General features: G+C 38.8%; 1 protein-coding gene and 1 pseudogene across 1 annotated transcript; one reads left to right on the top strand and one right to left on the bottom strand.

The window, feature by feature from the left end:
• Positions 1-440: 440 nt before the first annotated feature.
• Positions 441-1,376, bottom strand: LOC119543133 (olfactory receptor 8S1-like). Its single transcript, XM_037847821.1, has one exon. The coding sequence runs from the start codon at positions 1,374-1,376 to the stop codon at positions 441-443; it is 936 nt and encodes a 311-aa protein (XP_037703749.1).
• A 10,664-nt stretch (positions 1,377-12,040) lies between these two features.
• Positions 12,041-13,069, top strand: LOC119542804 (annotated as a pseudogene).
• Positions 13,070-16,719: the final 3,650 nt, after the last annotated feature.

The raw sequence follows: 16,719 nt of genomic DNA, 5'->3' as shown, positions 1-16,719 counted from the left end.
CCCTCTCTCAGCAACTCTTACCTCCTTCTACCTTTTCCCCTCGCAACCTCCAGTCTGAGCTCCAAACCACTGAGTCTCAAGTTATGTCTCTTTAATGTCAGAGGTTCTGCTTTTTATTTCTAGCAAACATTGTCCCCTAAATCTCATACCACCTTTGATTCTAATTAAGAACTCAGATCATAGAAACCTTCTCAGTGATAAACCTAATGAGTATTTCACAAATAAAAGGGAGAATAAGTCTGTAATCACATTTTCTGCATTGTAATTTCCTGACCCATTGCTGTGCTCCTGACCACATTAAATATGACCCAGTAGAAGAGGCTCTTACAACACACAATGTCATGTCTTCGAAGAGCAAAGAATACTTTGCCGAATGTCTATCTTCAACTATCTTGATGTAATTTAGCCCTGTATTCCAAAAATCCTCCATCCGTTCTCTGTTATCTGAAATGTTGGAAACCTTTTTGCAATATTCTATTCAGAGCTGATTTTACCTCATTGTTCTTCAAGCTGTAGACAAGGGGATTCACTAGAGGAGTGACCACACTGTACTGCAGGGAGAAAACAAATTCAAATGGAGAACCTGAGGTTGGCATGTAATAGCGAAGAAAAGCAGAACCATAGAACAAGCTCACTGCAGTGAGGTGGGAGGAGCAGGTGGAGAAGGCCTTGCTTCTGCCGGTTGTGGAGCTGATGCTCAGGATGGTGAAGACAATGCGGGAGTAAGAGAAGAAGATCAGGAGAAATGTGGCACTGCCATGCAGGAGGGCAGAGCAAATCAGAACTGCAAAGTTGGTGGAGACATCAGAGCAGGACAGAGGGAACAGAGAGGGCAGCTCACAGCTGAAGTGAGACATAATATGAACCTCACAGAAGTCCAGGTTCCATGCCAGGAGGGTGTTGATGAGAGCGTCCAGAAAGGCCAGTCCCCACGAGGCCCACACCAGACCCTCACACAGCTGCTCTCCCATCACCTGGCCATAGAGCAGAGGGTGGCAGATGGCGGCATAGCGGTCATAGGCCATCACTGCGAGCAGGCACACTTCCGTCCCAGTCGTGGCGAACACAAAGAAGACCTGAGCCAGGCAGCCCTCTACTGAGATGGATTTCCCCTGAGAAAGAAGGTTCTCCAGCATTTTGGGCTCAGTGACTGAGGAGTAGCAGAGATCCAGGAAGGAGAGGTGACTCAGGAAGAAGTACATGGGGGTTTGGAGGTGGGAATCCGTCCTGATCACCAGCAGCAGCATCAGGTTCCCCATCAGGGTTAGGAGGTAAATCCCCAGGAAGAGCACAGAGAGCACAGCCTCCGTGTGGGGGTTGTCAGACAGCCGGAGGAAGATGAACTCGGTGACGGTGCTGTGATTCCCTAAGGCCATTATGGAAGATGTTCCTCTGGAATAAACAGAGTCAGAGCTGAAGAATTCACCTTCACTCCTGCCACCTCAGGGTTCCCTTATCATTATATGTAAACAGAGCTCTGTCCTCAGCTGCTCATTTTTATCTCTTGGCTTTCTTTTGTGTTTCTTCCCTCCCTGGATCCTTCCCTGACCTGAGGGCTGACTGCACAACTCCCAACCCTGAATCAGCCCATTTATGATCTTTCCCTTGGGGCTCCTCCAGTACAAATGGCAAATTTTTCTGTCTAGTTCATGACTAATTGGTTCCATCTCCTTGAACTGGCCCCTCTGCTTTTATCCTCCAACACCTTTGGTCAACAATGCATTTGGCACACTTCCTTGAGAAGCAGTTTTAATCCTCTGCTTTCCTAGCCACAGTCTTATACTCCCCTTTGGAAAACTTGCCCTGGTACCATACTAATTAACTACAACATGCTGTATTTGTTAGATTTTTGTTGTTTGTGTGATATATTCCGTTATTCAATACTACGGACAGTTTTAATATATGTGTGGGGAATGAGGATAAGAAAGGAGATTGATAAATACATATATTTTCAACTTTATTAAAAAACTGAGCCTTAAGTTGGTAATACTTCTTCTGTATTCCAGTTTGAACATCCAAGATTTGTATCCAGTATATATGAGCCTAAAGCAGTTTTACTAATCCATGTGCCATTTCCACAGCTCCTAGTGAATAAAGATGAATTTCTCTTGTTGCATTTAAGAACTAACCATCCTTTATAGTAATACCTTCTCCCGCAGTGTTTCTGATTTAAATGGTCTTGTGTGGGTCCTAGTGGTAGATAGTTTAAATGGTTTCCCAGGTGGTTCTAATGTGCCTTCAGGCTAGAGAATGAAGTGATTTCAATGCACCAATTAAATGGTCAGGCCAGTCTTGTCCTCATGCCCTCATGACTTTCCTGTCACTTTGCTTTTAGTTCAGTTAATGCTCTGCTGAAATTTTGTGCCATCAAATACTGTCTAATGCCATTTACTTTCAGCTCTCACCCCATTTTGTGCTTCCTCCATTGTGTCTATCACGATAACTTCCTTCTCTACCCTCACGGATTATGGAAAAGACTGACACCACTCATTAATTTGGTACCAATTATTACAAGGTATTATTAATCATTTCACTTTTCCTCTACTTAATGATCACAGCAAAACTATTAAGGCTGCATTTTCCCAAATTTTAGAATGCAGTAACTTGAGTCTGTTGAGAGAATAAATGGATGGGTAAGATTTAAACCATCCCAGGTCTATGTAGCCAAAATCTCTCTATTTTTCATTGCAGCCTCATTGGCTGAGATGCATGTCTGCTTCTCTCCACTCTGTTTTCCACGGGAGTCCTCACCCTCTAAACTGTTTTGTGCCTCCACTTGAATAATCATATTGCTCTAGTATTTAGTAGAATGTGGGAGGGGCAATTCTATTTTCTCCAATAAAATTGCCTCTTCCTGGAGGGTAAGGTTGGATTCCAGACCCATATATCATCTTAAATTTCTGAAGACACCCCAGAATGACAGGAACATATGGGTTCTAATCAATATTGGTTGAAGAAGAAAGAACAATAAGATGACACAATGGGACTCAGCATACATTCCTCTTCTTGATTATTGTTGCCAACTGGAAAATTCAGCTTCAGAAATAAACAAAGCATGATGAAAACTGGGAAGGGGAAGAGAATGGAAAGGAAATGTGCAGATGAGTGCTAGTTTTGTAGTAGCTGTGAAACTCATTTTCTGCCAGTTGTGTAAGGCTAGAACAAGACTTATCTTCTCCTATACTAGCTAGCACCTGAAGATTTCTTTGCAAGAAGCTTACACTTCTATAAGCTATATTAGCTAGCACCTGAAGATTTCTTTACAAGAAGAAGCTTACACTTAGTAATTCATTTCTGGCCACATCTGGAGGGTTGACGGTAACCGTGGCACTTATGCATTTCTCCATTTAATAATTGATCTATTATTTCATCAATTTAATTTGACTGCTAATCTTTCATTTCCCCACTTCCATTATCCTTCCTGTCTATTAATTCAGCTATCTATCCATATATGTCTCCAACCATTCATTCATTCATTCTTTATCCATTCTTTCAATTATCTAATTATTCAGCTATTTATAGCTTTGCTCTCTATAATAGACTGGGCAAACAAATTTATGTAAAAGTTAAAATTTGGGTAAACTTTTGAACTGTTCTGTTCGTACACTTATTTGTCCTGTTTTCCAAATTGTACTTTCCTACATCCAAGGCCAAATCCCGTTACTAATTACTCCTTTCATACACAACTTGAAATCTGACCCATCTTTATTTATTCAGTCTCTATTCCTTCTTTTGTCCTCTTGCCTATCTTGGGGACTTCTTACAGTAATCTTGACCTGCCCACTGAATTCAGAATCATGCCTGATTCTGATAACAGAGACTCTGACACTGTTTTTGTGCATAGGACTCACCATAACAATTTTGATCCCTACTGATGTAGCCTATAACTCAGTCCTTGTTCTTCCTGGCTCTCCCAAGTTTTTCCTTAGTATTTAGGCAAGTTTCCATAATGCAAACCCTAGTATATCCAAATTCAAGTTCCCTTTCAGTTTGGTCTTGTGAGTTATTTTCAGCATGGCATAGTGGCCAAAAATCAATTCAGATTCTGCTTTTGGATGAATGACCAGATAGAAAAGTCTAATTTTCTTGCCTTGAGATTTTAAAATCTGTTCAAATAAACAATTTCTCTATTTTGTTTTCAATACTAAAATAACATATTGAATTTAATCAAGTCACTTTAACTGAAAATTTCTCAGCCTTTGGAATTTACTGTCTGATTTTGTCCAGATATTTGCTCCAGTTTTTTCAGTATATACTTTAAATATAGACCTCACAATGACCTATTTTTGATCATGGTAATAAGCCTGAGAAAACTCCAGTATCTCCAAAGGCTCTTTGGAAAAGCTATGAGTTAGAGGTCCAATGCTTCAGTCACTATCCCATGGTAAAAGGCAAACAAGTCATCAGCAAGGCAAGTAGAAACCTATTTTGTGGGATTCCATGATCTGCTCATCCTGATCCTCATCATGGACCCTTTGATCATCACCAAATGAAAACAGGGACTCATTTCAACCTTGCAGCAAATGGTAAACCCAATTTTTAAATTCTGTTTATTTACCTTACAAGAGGGAACATAGGGACTTCACTTCACACTGAAGTTGAATGCCTATTTTGAAGTTCAAGAAAAGGGGATGAGAAGGGAAGTTTGCTTTCATGGAGAAGAGTAAAGGAAAAGAAAGGGGAGCCCGAGTTTATCTTAATAAGGTGTGCACTTCATTAATTTTCCTGGGTAGCTATGTTTGAGCGTTTCTCAAACAGATCACATTTAGGTATCCTGCATATGTTAATGTCAGACATAATTCTGAAGAGAAGTGGAGCAAAGATCACATTTTTTGGGATCACTAATAATAGTCACAGAAACAATCAACTTCTATGCTATGGCTTATGTATGAAACATTATCTCCTGAAAAATATTTACTCTTTAATTAATTTGACTAAATTTAATTTCAATTGATTTTAAGAGGCAAGGCATATTAATTTCATTATAAATTATTAACTCTTTCACATCTAATGAACAAACACCAAGTCCAAGGAGATAATTCATAGGGGATGCTCCAAGTAGAAATGTCTCACAATTTATATGTTCAGTGTGGTCATAAAGATAATGATAGTTAACTGCCTAAATACCTGGACAGGTACACTAATGAAGATATACAGAGACACGTCTAGTGCTGGAGGGCATAATAGTTCTCTGCAAATCACAGGCAAATACAAGATACTCAGAAAGCTGCTAAGACATTGGGAGATCCCAGGGGTACGTAAGATGGGGAGAAGAGCCACAATGCTTGAGGTCTGTGTGCCTGGAAGTCACACGTCAGCTACCTCAATATTTTCCCCAGAAATTTCTTTGGATCCTGCTCTTCTCTCTTCTCTTTTACCACTATTTTTGGTGACCAGATTTGAGGCATGGTTAGTAATACCATAGAAATACAGAATCTGTAGCACAGTCATTTAGGATCTAGAATAGGTGATTTCTGTATCTCATGAACTGAGTTTTAATTCTGACTCCATCACTTAGTAATTGTGTGAACTTGGACCACTGCCTCAGTTTCTTCATCAGTAAAATGGGGATCATAAGAGCTTCTAACTCTAAGAATCATTCTGCAGAAGAAGATAACCCAATGAAAGCAAGTACACCAATACCTGGCATTTGGTAAGTAGTCAATAAATATTGGCTATTAACTTTTGTTGCTCTTCTCACATTCTCCTCCAAAATTTGAAAACATTCCTGTTCCTCAGTATTAGTCCACATCTAAATCTTCTTCAATTTGGCTTTACTCCACCATTCCTTACTGACAAAAATTAGACCCCACTTCCAAAATCCAGTAGGGATTCTTCAGTTCTGCATCTTCAAGTTTAAACTATGGCTTTTGTCGCTACTTATCACTCAGTCATGTAGCTTTCTTTTATCATGGCTGTCATAACCTGTGTTCAAAAGATTCTCTAAAATCTTATCTAATGTTTGGCACACTGACCGGTAAATTATTCTTCAGAGAGAAGTTTATTAAATCCAACCCTTTGTTTCTGTAGCACACCATATAATTTAACTTGTATGATTGTTTATTCAAACACCATAATTAAATGGAAACTTCAGTAAGGGGTGAGATAAGGTTGGCTTGTACAGGTTAGCATGAAACCCCAGTACATCTCAAAGTAATATGGGCAGAGATTAAGGAGTATATGCAGGGTTCCCCTCAGGAACTTGGGAAAATGTGGTAATATTAAACTTCCCCACCTGGGGAATTCCTGATATTCTCGCAAGCATTGCAGACTACCAGTTTAGTAGACTGAACTCTGGATCTTGGGGCTTCCCCTTATGAAGCTTGTTACTGCAAAGGAGAGACTAAGCCTACTTATAATTGTGCATGAGAGTCACTCCCAGAGAACCACTTTTGTTGCTCAGATGTGGCCCGTCTCTCTCTAAGCCCACTCAGCAGGTAAACTCACTGCCTTCCACGCTACATGGAACATGACTACCAGAGATGTAAATCTCCCTGGCAACATGTTACCTGGGGATGAGCCTGGACTTGACATCATGAGATTGAGAAAGCCTTCCTGACCAAAAGGGGAAAGAGGTGTTAATGAAAATTAAGTTTCAGTGGCTGAGAGATCTCAAATGGAGTCAAGAGGTCATTCTAGAGGTTATTCTTATGCATTATATAGATATCCCTTTTTAGTTTTTATTGTGCTAGAATAACTAGAAGGAAATCCCTGAAACTGTTGAACTGCAATCCAGTATCCTTGTTTCTTGAAGATGATCATACAACTGTATAGCTTATATGGTGTGACTGTGTGATTGTGAAAACCTTGTGCCTCACACTCCCTTTACCCACTGTATGGGCAAATGCATGGAAAAGGGGGAGACAAAAAGTAAATGAATAATGGGAAAAAAAGAGTATGAGATGTTTTGGGTGCTCTTTTTTACTTTTATTTTTATTCTTATTCTCATTTTTTGAGCAATGAAAATGTTGAAAAAATTGTGGTGAGAATGTATAGCTACTTGATATTGTGAACAATTGGTTGTGCAACTTGGATGATTGTATGGCATATGAATATATCTCAATAAAATTGCATTAAAAAAAATCTAACCTTTTGGCAGAGGAAATAACCTGCAAGACAGTTAAAGATCAATCCACTATCTTCCTGTGTCTTCCCAAATCTGGTTTACAGACTGAAGGATGTTGCAACTCACATGCCTCAGTCAATGCCCACAAAACATAAAATAGTTTCCCTCCATTTTCACAGCTTCAACCTAGAAATTCCAAAAGACCATTCTCAATGGAATCCCCTTACACCATTACAAATTTCTGCCTGTTACCTTAGTGGGTATAAACTTGGGCTTTATGCCATGACTTCAGAGAATAAATCGGTTCCTCTGTCTCCTGGGCTGACAGGTGAAGCCATCCAATTACTGACTGCCTAATCATATATCTGCCCTTTGGAAGGGGTATATGTGTGAACCACTCACTTCATGATTATCCTAGGGAAATATTTAGAAAAAGAGAGTGAATTAAATATACTTATGCCCCTGTGACTGAGCATACAGCTACAACTATAGCATAGAGGTTCCTCCCATGTTTCTTTTTTTTTTTTTTTTTTTGGTTTCTTTCCTTTCTGTGTGTGTTTTTGTTATTATTATTATTATTATTATTGGTGAAGATATTAGAGACCTAGTGGTCAGTGGAAGTAAGCAACAGAACCAGGTCAGAGCTTCAAGCATGTGAGTGCTGAAATTTTGGAGTACTCCATGGCAATGCCTTTACTGTGATTTACCAAGAGAGAGAAAAAATCATCTGAAGTCTCTATAATTGGGCTATAAAACAATTGGTTCTAATGCCCATATTGGCACCAGGCAATGTGAAACCAGAGCAGCAAGAAGCCCTAAGAACCCAGAATTTGGTAATATCCTCTATGATTCACTGAAGCTGCCTTTTCTCTTTCTCTCCTTACTACTTCCTTCCCTTTCCTCGGATTTCTCTTTCTGGCACTCTGGGATGCATGTCTTCACCCTGAGACATCTGATAGACTTTCTATGTGCTAGAGAATAAGCTCTGCAAATCAGTACAGACTTCCACATTTTCTGTGCAATGTCATCTATGTGTTCACCTACTCTGAGCAGCTACCTGGGGAAACCCCTTTGGCATCAGTGACTAATGTTGGGCAACAGGAGGGGGATTTCACACTTTCCAGCTTCAAACACAGTGTTAGTTATCCAGCTCCAAGGAGTATAATAAATGCATAACAGTCAGGAGAGGTGGAGAGTCGATTTTTGGTCCTTATTTAGAGGCCCATTGAATGTGCCTTAGAAAGTTAATTTTTCAGCCGTTACTAATTCCTTTCAACTTTAAAGTTGTTCAAACTAATGTAGGTGCTGAAACAAATATGGGTAGGGTTCAAAGCTAAGAAATATTAAGGAAAAAAGTTGTATTCATTGATCTTATTTTTCCACGCCCCCTTATTTTCACTACTTCCTTGTCTAAGGACTTCCCAAACCCATGGTATTTATGCTGTCTCCAAGTATCCAAAGTCCCCCAGTTTGGGCCAGGTAGAGTTCGTTTTCTTGCTCAGTAACCCAACAAATCACTGGAACTTATTCTCTTCACATTCTAAATAAGTCATCAATTCCAGTATTTATGAAATTAATTAAAATTTTAAAATTAAATTCATTTGAGACTGACAAATGCTAAGAATCCCATGTTATATGTCTCTTATTCAAGGAATGTTTCTGTGCTAACTATCTCCACTGAAAGGATGTGATAAGTTACGTGCCAAACTGCTGGGCTCAAATTCTGACTCCACTGCTTGCTAACTCTGTGATTTTGGGCATGCTTCCTACAGGCTTTTTGCCTCAGTTCCTCATCTATTGAAAGCAAGAAGGTATAATTATATAAACGTGCACCATTTCATAGGATTGGTGTGAGAAATAAGTATCTTAATATATGTAAAGCTTGGAACAGTGTTTTGTGTTATCTTCATTATCACTAGCTTCATCGTCTTCCTTATTATTCATTAAGAATGAAAGTGTTCATGTTGGGATGATTTTGAAGGGCTTTCATATGTTTAAACATGGCATAAAGGATAGAATTGGATGACTCTCAGTACACCCCTAAAATTCAATACCCACTGATATGTAAAGTGGTATTATACTCAACACACTTATATTGCTAACACAGGAAAATTTGTAACCCAGCTTCCCATTGAAGAATCACACAAAATTCACTTCTGCATCAATCCCCACTTTCACTGTAAGATGCATATTATCCCTTCTCCAACCAATACAGATCTAGGCTGAGACATTCAATCTCAGTGAGAATTGAAATCACTGAGATCCACCTTGAGGAGTAAGTGACCATAAGATGAACAAAAAGCAAACTAATCAAAGCAATTTTCTGCTTAATTCACATGGAAAATATTAAATGCAGAAAAATTCATATTCTTTAGGGCAGTGGCCTCCATATACTCTTTTGTTTTATTGTTGTTGCTGATTGCTGGTTTAGACACCAGCAAAACTGTTTACTTCCAACAGGATTTGACATGTGCAGAAATAAGAAAGGTTCTGCAAAAATGAATTTTTGAGCAGGTTTTGTTCCTTCAGTGCTGAATTAGAATTGATTTGAGCCATCGATGTGTAGTATTATTCTAGTAGGCAGAACTGATATATACACTGAATCTAAGGTGGTCCAATAGGCTGGGAAATTGTGCGAATTTTCAATATTAATAGTGGGAAGACAAACAGAAAGGACAAGTTCTGGGTAGGTGGACAGGTGTGCAGAATTTAATGTTACTGTGAGTCCTTTGGGCACCCCCAATAACAGACTGTGTGGTATCATGAAAAAGATTTAGATTACATGGCAGACTAAAATGCCAGTGGGACTGGGCAGACACTGTATGAAGTTACCAAGCCAGGCACAAGGTTTCATGGAAAGGAACAATCTGAGTATACAGCCCAAATCAGGCTTCATGTTCAGCAAGAGTAAAAAGTCTAAGAAGAGAATTTAGTCCTGGATTCTAAGGACTGGTGACATTAAATCTGAGGAAAAAAATATAGTATTTTTCTAATAGTTGAATATTGGTCTATGATAGTTTGTCTTCCTCCAAAGGCCTAACAAAATCTGATAGGAAGCAGAAAGTCTGTGAATATTTGTTATCTGACTGAATGGGTTTGTGAAGAGATGGTAGAAGAATAAACAATAGAAAGGTGGATTACTAATGGAATAGATGAATTACAAAATGAAGAGATGAATAGACAAATGAACTAAAGGATAAATGCATGGTGATGGATTGATAGCTGGGTGGTCACTATCATGGGTTTAAACACTTTTCTAGTATAGTCTGGTTGGTGTAGGATGACTCCTCGGGTACAGAGATCTGGTAGTTGATGGAGGGACACAAATAAAGCCCACAAAGTCCATTCCCTGACCCTCCATGGCTGCAATAATCAGACATCCCCTCCACCCATCCACCCACCCCATAAACACACATACACACAACCATTTCTTTACCTTCGCTTTCCATTTATGCTTAGTGCTCAGTCCTTTCCAAGTTTATGGATTTGGGGATGTGCCCCAAAATACTAACTACACAGTCTGTATTATTAACTTAATTATTTGATTTTCTTTAGCAAAAACTCATTGGAATTCTAGTATGTGTAAATCCCTTCACTGGGGCAACTGTCCTGAATGCAAAATATTATGAAATACAATCACTGCATTCAAGAAATTATAATATCATGGTATGAGGGGGGGATAAATGCACTACACAAATGCTACACTAGATAACAGAATAAAAGAGTGATCCATCTGATGTCATACAAGGAAAAGAGTTAGTTATGATGAGCAGATAGATTAGAACAGACTGTGGGGAGATGCAGGAATGCTTAAGAAATCCTAACAGAGAGCTATTCAACCAGGATAGGAAAAGCACATTCTTGAAATCAGAGAGGTGAGAGTGGAAATAGTGGTTGTAAACAGTCAGTAAGATGCCCCAATATATTTGTGTCCTTATTTGAAAAATCTCAGGGCACTGATTTGTGCCTAATTTGTTCTGGGGTTAAAAATTTGTGTTTACGATGGTCAGTCAGTTAGCAGGCAATAAATGAATAATAGTTGTCCCAATATTACACCTACTGGTGTATTTAGAAAAAGGATATAGTAAAGGAAATTCTCAGAAAGATGTTGAAATTCTGGTGAGAGGCAAAATATAGATAAGCTTTAGATGGCAAGATAGGACATTCCATGCAGAGCACAAGTTTGAGAACACGGAAAGAGCAAGATAAGCCCATGCGGTGATCAGAAGTACACTGGTGTGTCCTCAGCCCCTCCCTAGGGCAGTATCTGGACAATCACAAAAGTGAAGAGATGTCAGATGATAGAGGACATGAAGGACCAAGACTTGATTGGAAGGCACTTCATGGTAATGTGTCCTCTAGTCCTCGGTCCTTCATCATGGAGTCAAATATTGACTGCCCAAACTGTCAATTTAGACAAGTTATATAATATCTTGTACTCTCTTTTCTCTACAGAAAAATATATACAGAAAATTTCTCCATTATTCCTTTTTTTCTTCTATCCCATACTCCAAATAAAACACAAAATAATACTCAAACACAGATGCACATTCACACACACATGCACGCACACACACACACAGTGTCTACATATCTCAATCTTGTTCCAAAGTTGAAATGGACAATTTAACTGTAAGTGCCCTGTGAAAAAGCTAACAGTAGAGAAAATAATGTCATCAAAATAATGTGATCATGACTGGGTTCTGATTGGGAATAAAAGTCTAAGTTACAGAGGAGAGAAGCCAAGTTTTGGGATATCTCATCTAGGAAGCCCTCTAGAAACCAGAAAGTGATAGGGAACATTGTTGAACCCAGTTATAGGCAAAAAAGTGACTATTAGACATAATCCAGTTGAGAATAGTTATAAATTTCTTCACCAATCTCTAACATAGATTATCATCCATAAGACAATATCATGAGTTAATAATTGAAGGAAAATATCAACACAAGGAAGAAAAGGATTCAAAGGAAACAATGAGAACATTTATGAACTCTAAGTTGGTTAGGAGGAAGACGCGACCCTCTGGTAACTGGGTGTTTGTCAAAAGAGGTTTTAGGCTTGTCTATATTTTTATTTCTAGGGAGCAGCCTCTTTCAGTGGATTTGGGGAACCACAGCATCATCCTCGAGTTCATCCTCCTTGGACTGTCTGCTGACCCCCATGTCCAGACTCTGCTCTTTGTTGTGCCTGGGAATTTACATCATTTGCCTGATGCGGAACCTGTTGATGCTGCTGGTTGTCAGGGCAGATTCTCACCTCCACACCCCCATGTACTTCTTCCTGAGTCACCTCTCCTTCATGGATGTTTGCTTCTCTTCTGCCACAGTGCCAAAGCTGCTGGAGAATCTTCTCTCTCAGAGGAAAACCATCTCGATTGGAGGTTGCCTGGCTCAGGTCTTCTTTGTGTTTGACTCTGGGGGACAGAAGCCTGTCTGCTCTCAGTGATGGCCTATGACCACTGTGTTGCCATCTGCCACCCACTGCTGTATGGACAGATGATGAGCAACCAGCTCTGTAAGGGGCTGATATGGGGATCCTGGGGCCTGGGCTTTCTGGATGCATTCATCAGCATCCTGCCAACTATGAACTTGGACTTCTGTTCATATGATTCCATCCCTCACTGTAGCTGTGATCTGCCGTCTCTCTTCCCTCTTTCCTGTTCTGATATATCCGCCAATTTTAAAGTCCTGCTCTTTTCCAGTATAGTGCATGGAATGGGAACCTGCTTCCTACTTGTTTATTCCTTCATCTGCATTGTCTCCACTATCCTGAGCATCAGTTCCTCCTCAGGTAGAAACAAGACCTTCTCCATCTGCTCCTCCCACCTCATTGTGGTGCTCCTGTTTTATGGTTCAGCCTTTCTTTGTTATCTAATGCCAGTCCCAGGCTCACCATTGGAATTGATCTTCTCTGTACAGTACAGTGTGGTTACTCCCTTAGTGAATCTTCTCATCTATACCCTGAAAAACAATGAGGTGAAAACAGCTGTGAAAACGTCCTAGAGAAAATATCTCCAATATATCAGGTAGCTGAACTGATGAGGATGAAGTGGAATTAGTTTATTTCAGCAATGTATTTCATGAATGACAATAAGATTATCTCTTGATTTCCTTTGATATTGGATGCAAAAAGATGTGTTAGAAATTGGTGGAGGTTTTATGGGGGTGATGTTAAGAAAGATACTTAATATTTGTTCTGGCTGAGATCCTGGGAAATGGTCAAGTAACCTTGTCAACTCAGTCCTTTTCCATGGAAACTCTTGGCTGCATTGATTCAACCAAAGATACAACCTATCTTGTTTTCTATGCATTCAACCAAAATGCAACCAAAGACACAACCTATCTTGTTTTCTATGCATTCCAGTAAACAATACAGGCAAGTGCCCATCCCTGAGGTAGGTGCAAGTCTTGGGAAAGAGCAAGTGCAGTAATTGCTAAATTAGGTAATTCAGTTTTAAAAGTCCTGGACCTAGAACAGGTGAAAACACCCAAAGGAGGTAAGACAACCCTGGAAGGGAGAATACTTATGGAGATCCACACAAAGGGTATTTCTAAAATCTCTTAGAAATTAAATTTAAAGAAAGATAAAGCTATGATTTCATAAAGTAGGTAATTTAGGAGAAAGGATCTGGATACAAGAGGACAAGATAGAAAGGGCAACGTTCAGTGAAAACAAAACAAAAGAGTCAGAGAGGGGAAAACAGGAATATGGAGTTCAGGCCAGAGGAGCAAGGCAGAATATCTTTTTGCCCTAAGTCAAGGGTGTACCCGACCCAGACATTAAACAGATGGCTACTTGGGGCCACAGTGAATGATGGAATTCTCCTCAGAATTCCATTATAGACACAAGTCTGGGACTTGAGGAGGAAAGGGATATGGGGAGGGGGGGGTACAAATTTATGGGTGACCACAAGCTGGGTTCCAACTAAGGGCACTAACACTCCCAGATTGGTTGGTCTCTTTCTTCCAATTGTTTGCCTCTCCCCTGGTTTCCTGTTAGCTTGTTTGTTTGTTTTGGGAATGAAGCAACAGAAATTTTGTTCTCTCACAGTTCTGGAAGCTAGAAGTCTGATATCAAGCATTTTTGTTCATTTGCTTGCTTTATCTTAATTTTTTAATTTTTATTGTGGTAACATACATATATGCAAACTTATCTCTTATTAACTATTTTTAAGTGTACAATAATTACATCCACTATGTTTTGCAAGCCATCACCATTCTTCCTTTACCAACACTTTTTCATCAGAAACTTTGTCCTCATTGAGCAAAAGCTCCCCTTCCCCTTCCTCCAACCCATGGGAGCTTCTAATCTATTTTCATTTTTTCCTTTAAATATTATTCTAGTACGTATACACAACTTAAAGTTTCCCCTTTTAACCACTTTCATATATATAATTCAGTGCTGTTCATTTATGTTCACCGTGTTTGGCTACTGTCACCATCATCTATTACTAAAACTTTTCAACCAACTCCAATACAAATTCTATACAATTTTAGCATTTATTCCCCATTCCCAACCCCTAAACCCCATCCCTGATAAGCTATATTCTAGATTCTGATTGTATGATCCTCCCACTTCTTGAAACCCCTTTTCACAAACCAGCATACAATAACCTCAATGCCTTCTGCAGAAATCCCATTCATCAACTACCTGATTTTCAAAATTTGATCATTCACCTAAGGATAAATGAAGAAGTAATTTTTTAAAATGTCATTTTTCCATAATGATTTCCTTCAGAGTCATATTCATTTTGACTCATTTTTATAATTTTTTCCAATTTCTTAGAATGGAAAATAATTACTCCCACCAGCATATTGTCTGCTTCAGGGTATATTTTCTGATTTCAGAGAATTATAAATATTGTTAGTACCTAGGTAAAAAAATATAATATCCTCTTGGATTTCACATTTCAACAACATCACATATTTGCTTTATATGTTTTCTAATAAAATTAGAAAATTAGATTTTTATACACTTTGCCTGCTTTACAATTATTCTTATATTTGCTATTCTAATATGTAATTTTCTTGTTCAAATTAACACCAACTGGTCAACTGTATGTACATAGCTTTATACTGAGAATTTGCCATATTGAATGGACAGAGTAAAAAAACATAATGGAAACCTAAACATTTTAAAAACCTTGATCACTTTATTTTTCAATGCACTTAATCATAACATAAAGGAAATTTGTGATACTTATTAGGATACATATTTTGAACCAAATTTAGTAAGAACTTTCAGATTAAAAATACATACTAACTGATTAAATTTGAAAATAACAAAACAAGCTATTTTTATAGAAAAAAAATAAACTTTATTTGCTTTAGGTACATGACCTTAAAGGTCTTCTTAAGCTTTTTTCTATACCTAAAGTTTTTAATGCAACTGGTTTATTTCGCAGTCTCATCTCACTGGGTTGTAAAGAGTTTTGGAACTAAACTCAGTTGAACATCCCTATTGCCATTCCTATATGATAAATCTGACCTCTGTTTCACTTCTGCATAGTTCCCAAGCTGCTAGATAAACTCTGGTCTCAGAAGAAATCAATCTCTGAGGAAAACTCCCTAGCTCAAATCTTCTTTGTGTTTAATTTTGGAGGAACAAATGTCTGCTTGCTCTCAACAATGACTGTGATGCTACCAGGGGCCACCCCAGGCTCCAGGAAAAAGTTATGAATCATCACCTACTTATGCAGATTGTACAGGGCTCATGCAACTGAGGGTTCAAGACATGCTCATTAACCTCCCTCTGACAGTGAATTTGGACTTACGTGAGGCCAAAATTATTTTCCATTGTAGCTGTTAGCTGACGTTCTCTTCCTTTTGTCATGCTGTGATGTTGCCATCAACCTCATTGTCTTGATCCCCTCAACACTCCTGCATACTTTGTTACATTCTCCCTGTGTCTTCTACACATGCGCATCGTCTCCACATCCTGAACATCAGCTCCTCCACAGGCAGAAGCAAGGCTTCTCTACCTGCTCCTCCCACCTCACTGCAGGGAGCTTCTTCTATGACTCACATTTATTCTCTCATCTCATGCCACCTCTGGAGTTGATCTTCTTTATAAAATAGGTTATGGTCACTACCCTAGTGAATCCCCAAATCTATAGGCTGAAAAAAGAAGTTGGTGACTGCAGCTCTGAGAAGAACTTTGGGGAAATATTTCCAATGTTACAAGTTGCACACTGTGGTTAGAGATGTAGAAGAATTAGGCTATATAACAACATGGAACTTGATATCTGATGTGTTCACATGAAGCAGAATGTCCTGATTGCTGATGATGTGTAATGCTGCAAGGTGCCTTAGAAATTAATATGGTGTAATATGCCATATTATGATATATTTTCTTCTGATGTTTCATATACATAGAGATGTTACCTGAACAAGTTTTTGATAAGACTCAAGCTAATGTTATATACACAGATTTTTTTAAATGACCCTTACCTATTTTAGAAGGGGTTGTAACATTTTGATCTCTATTCATTGAAGCCTGACATATAGAGGAAAGTACACTCTATTAGATGTATAACATGATGAATTTTCTCAGATTGAACACCATCAAAATATCAACAACCTGAACTAGTGCCAGATTTGAAACACCATCATAATCCCAAGGGTAATCTCTATCCTTACTTCTAACATAATAG

The sequence above is a fragment of the Choloepus didactylus genome, chromosome 8, assembly GCF_015220235.1.
Source record: "Choloepus didactylus isolate mChoDid1 chromosome 8, mChoDid1.pri, whole genome shotgun sequence".
NCBI classification, from domain to species: Eukaryota; Metazoa; Chordata; class Mammalia; order Pilosa; family Megalonychidae; genus Choloepus; species Choloepus didactylus.
The sequence above is the reverse complement of the archived record's forward strand: the minus strand, read 5'-3'. Positions and strand labels throughout refer to the sequence as shown.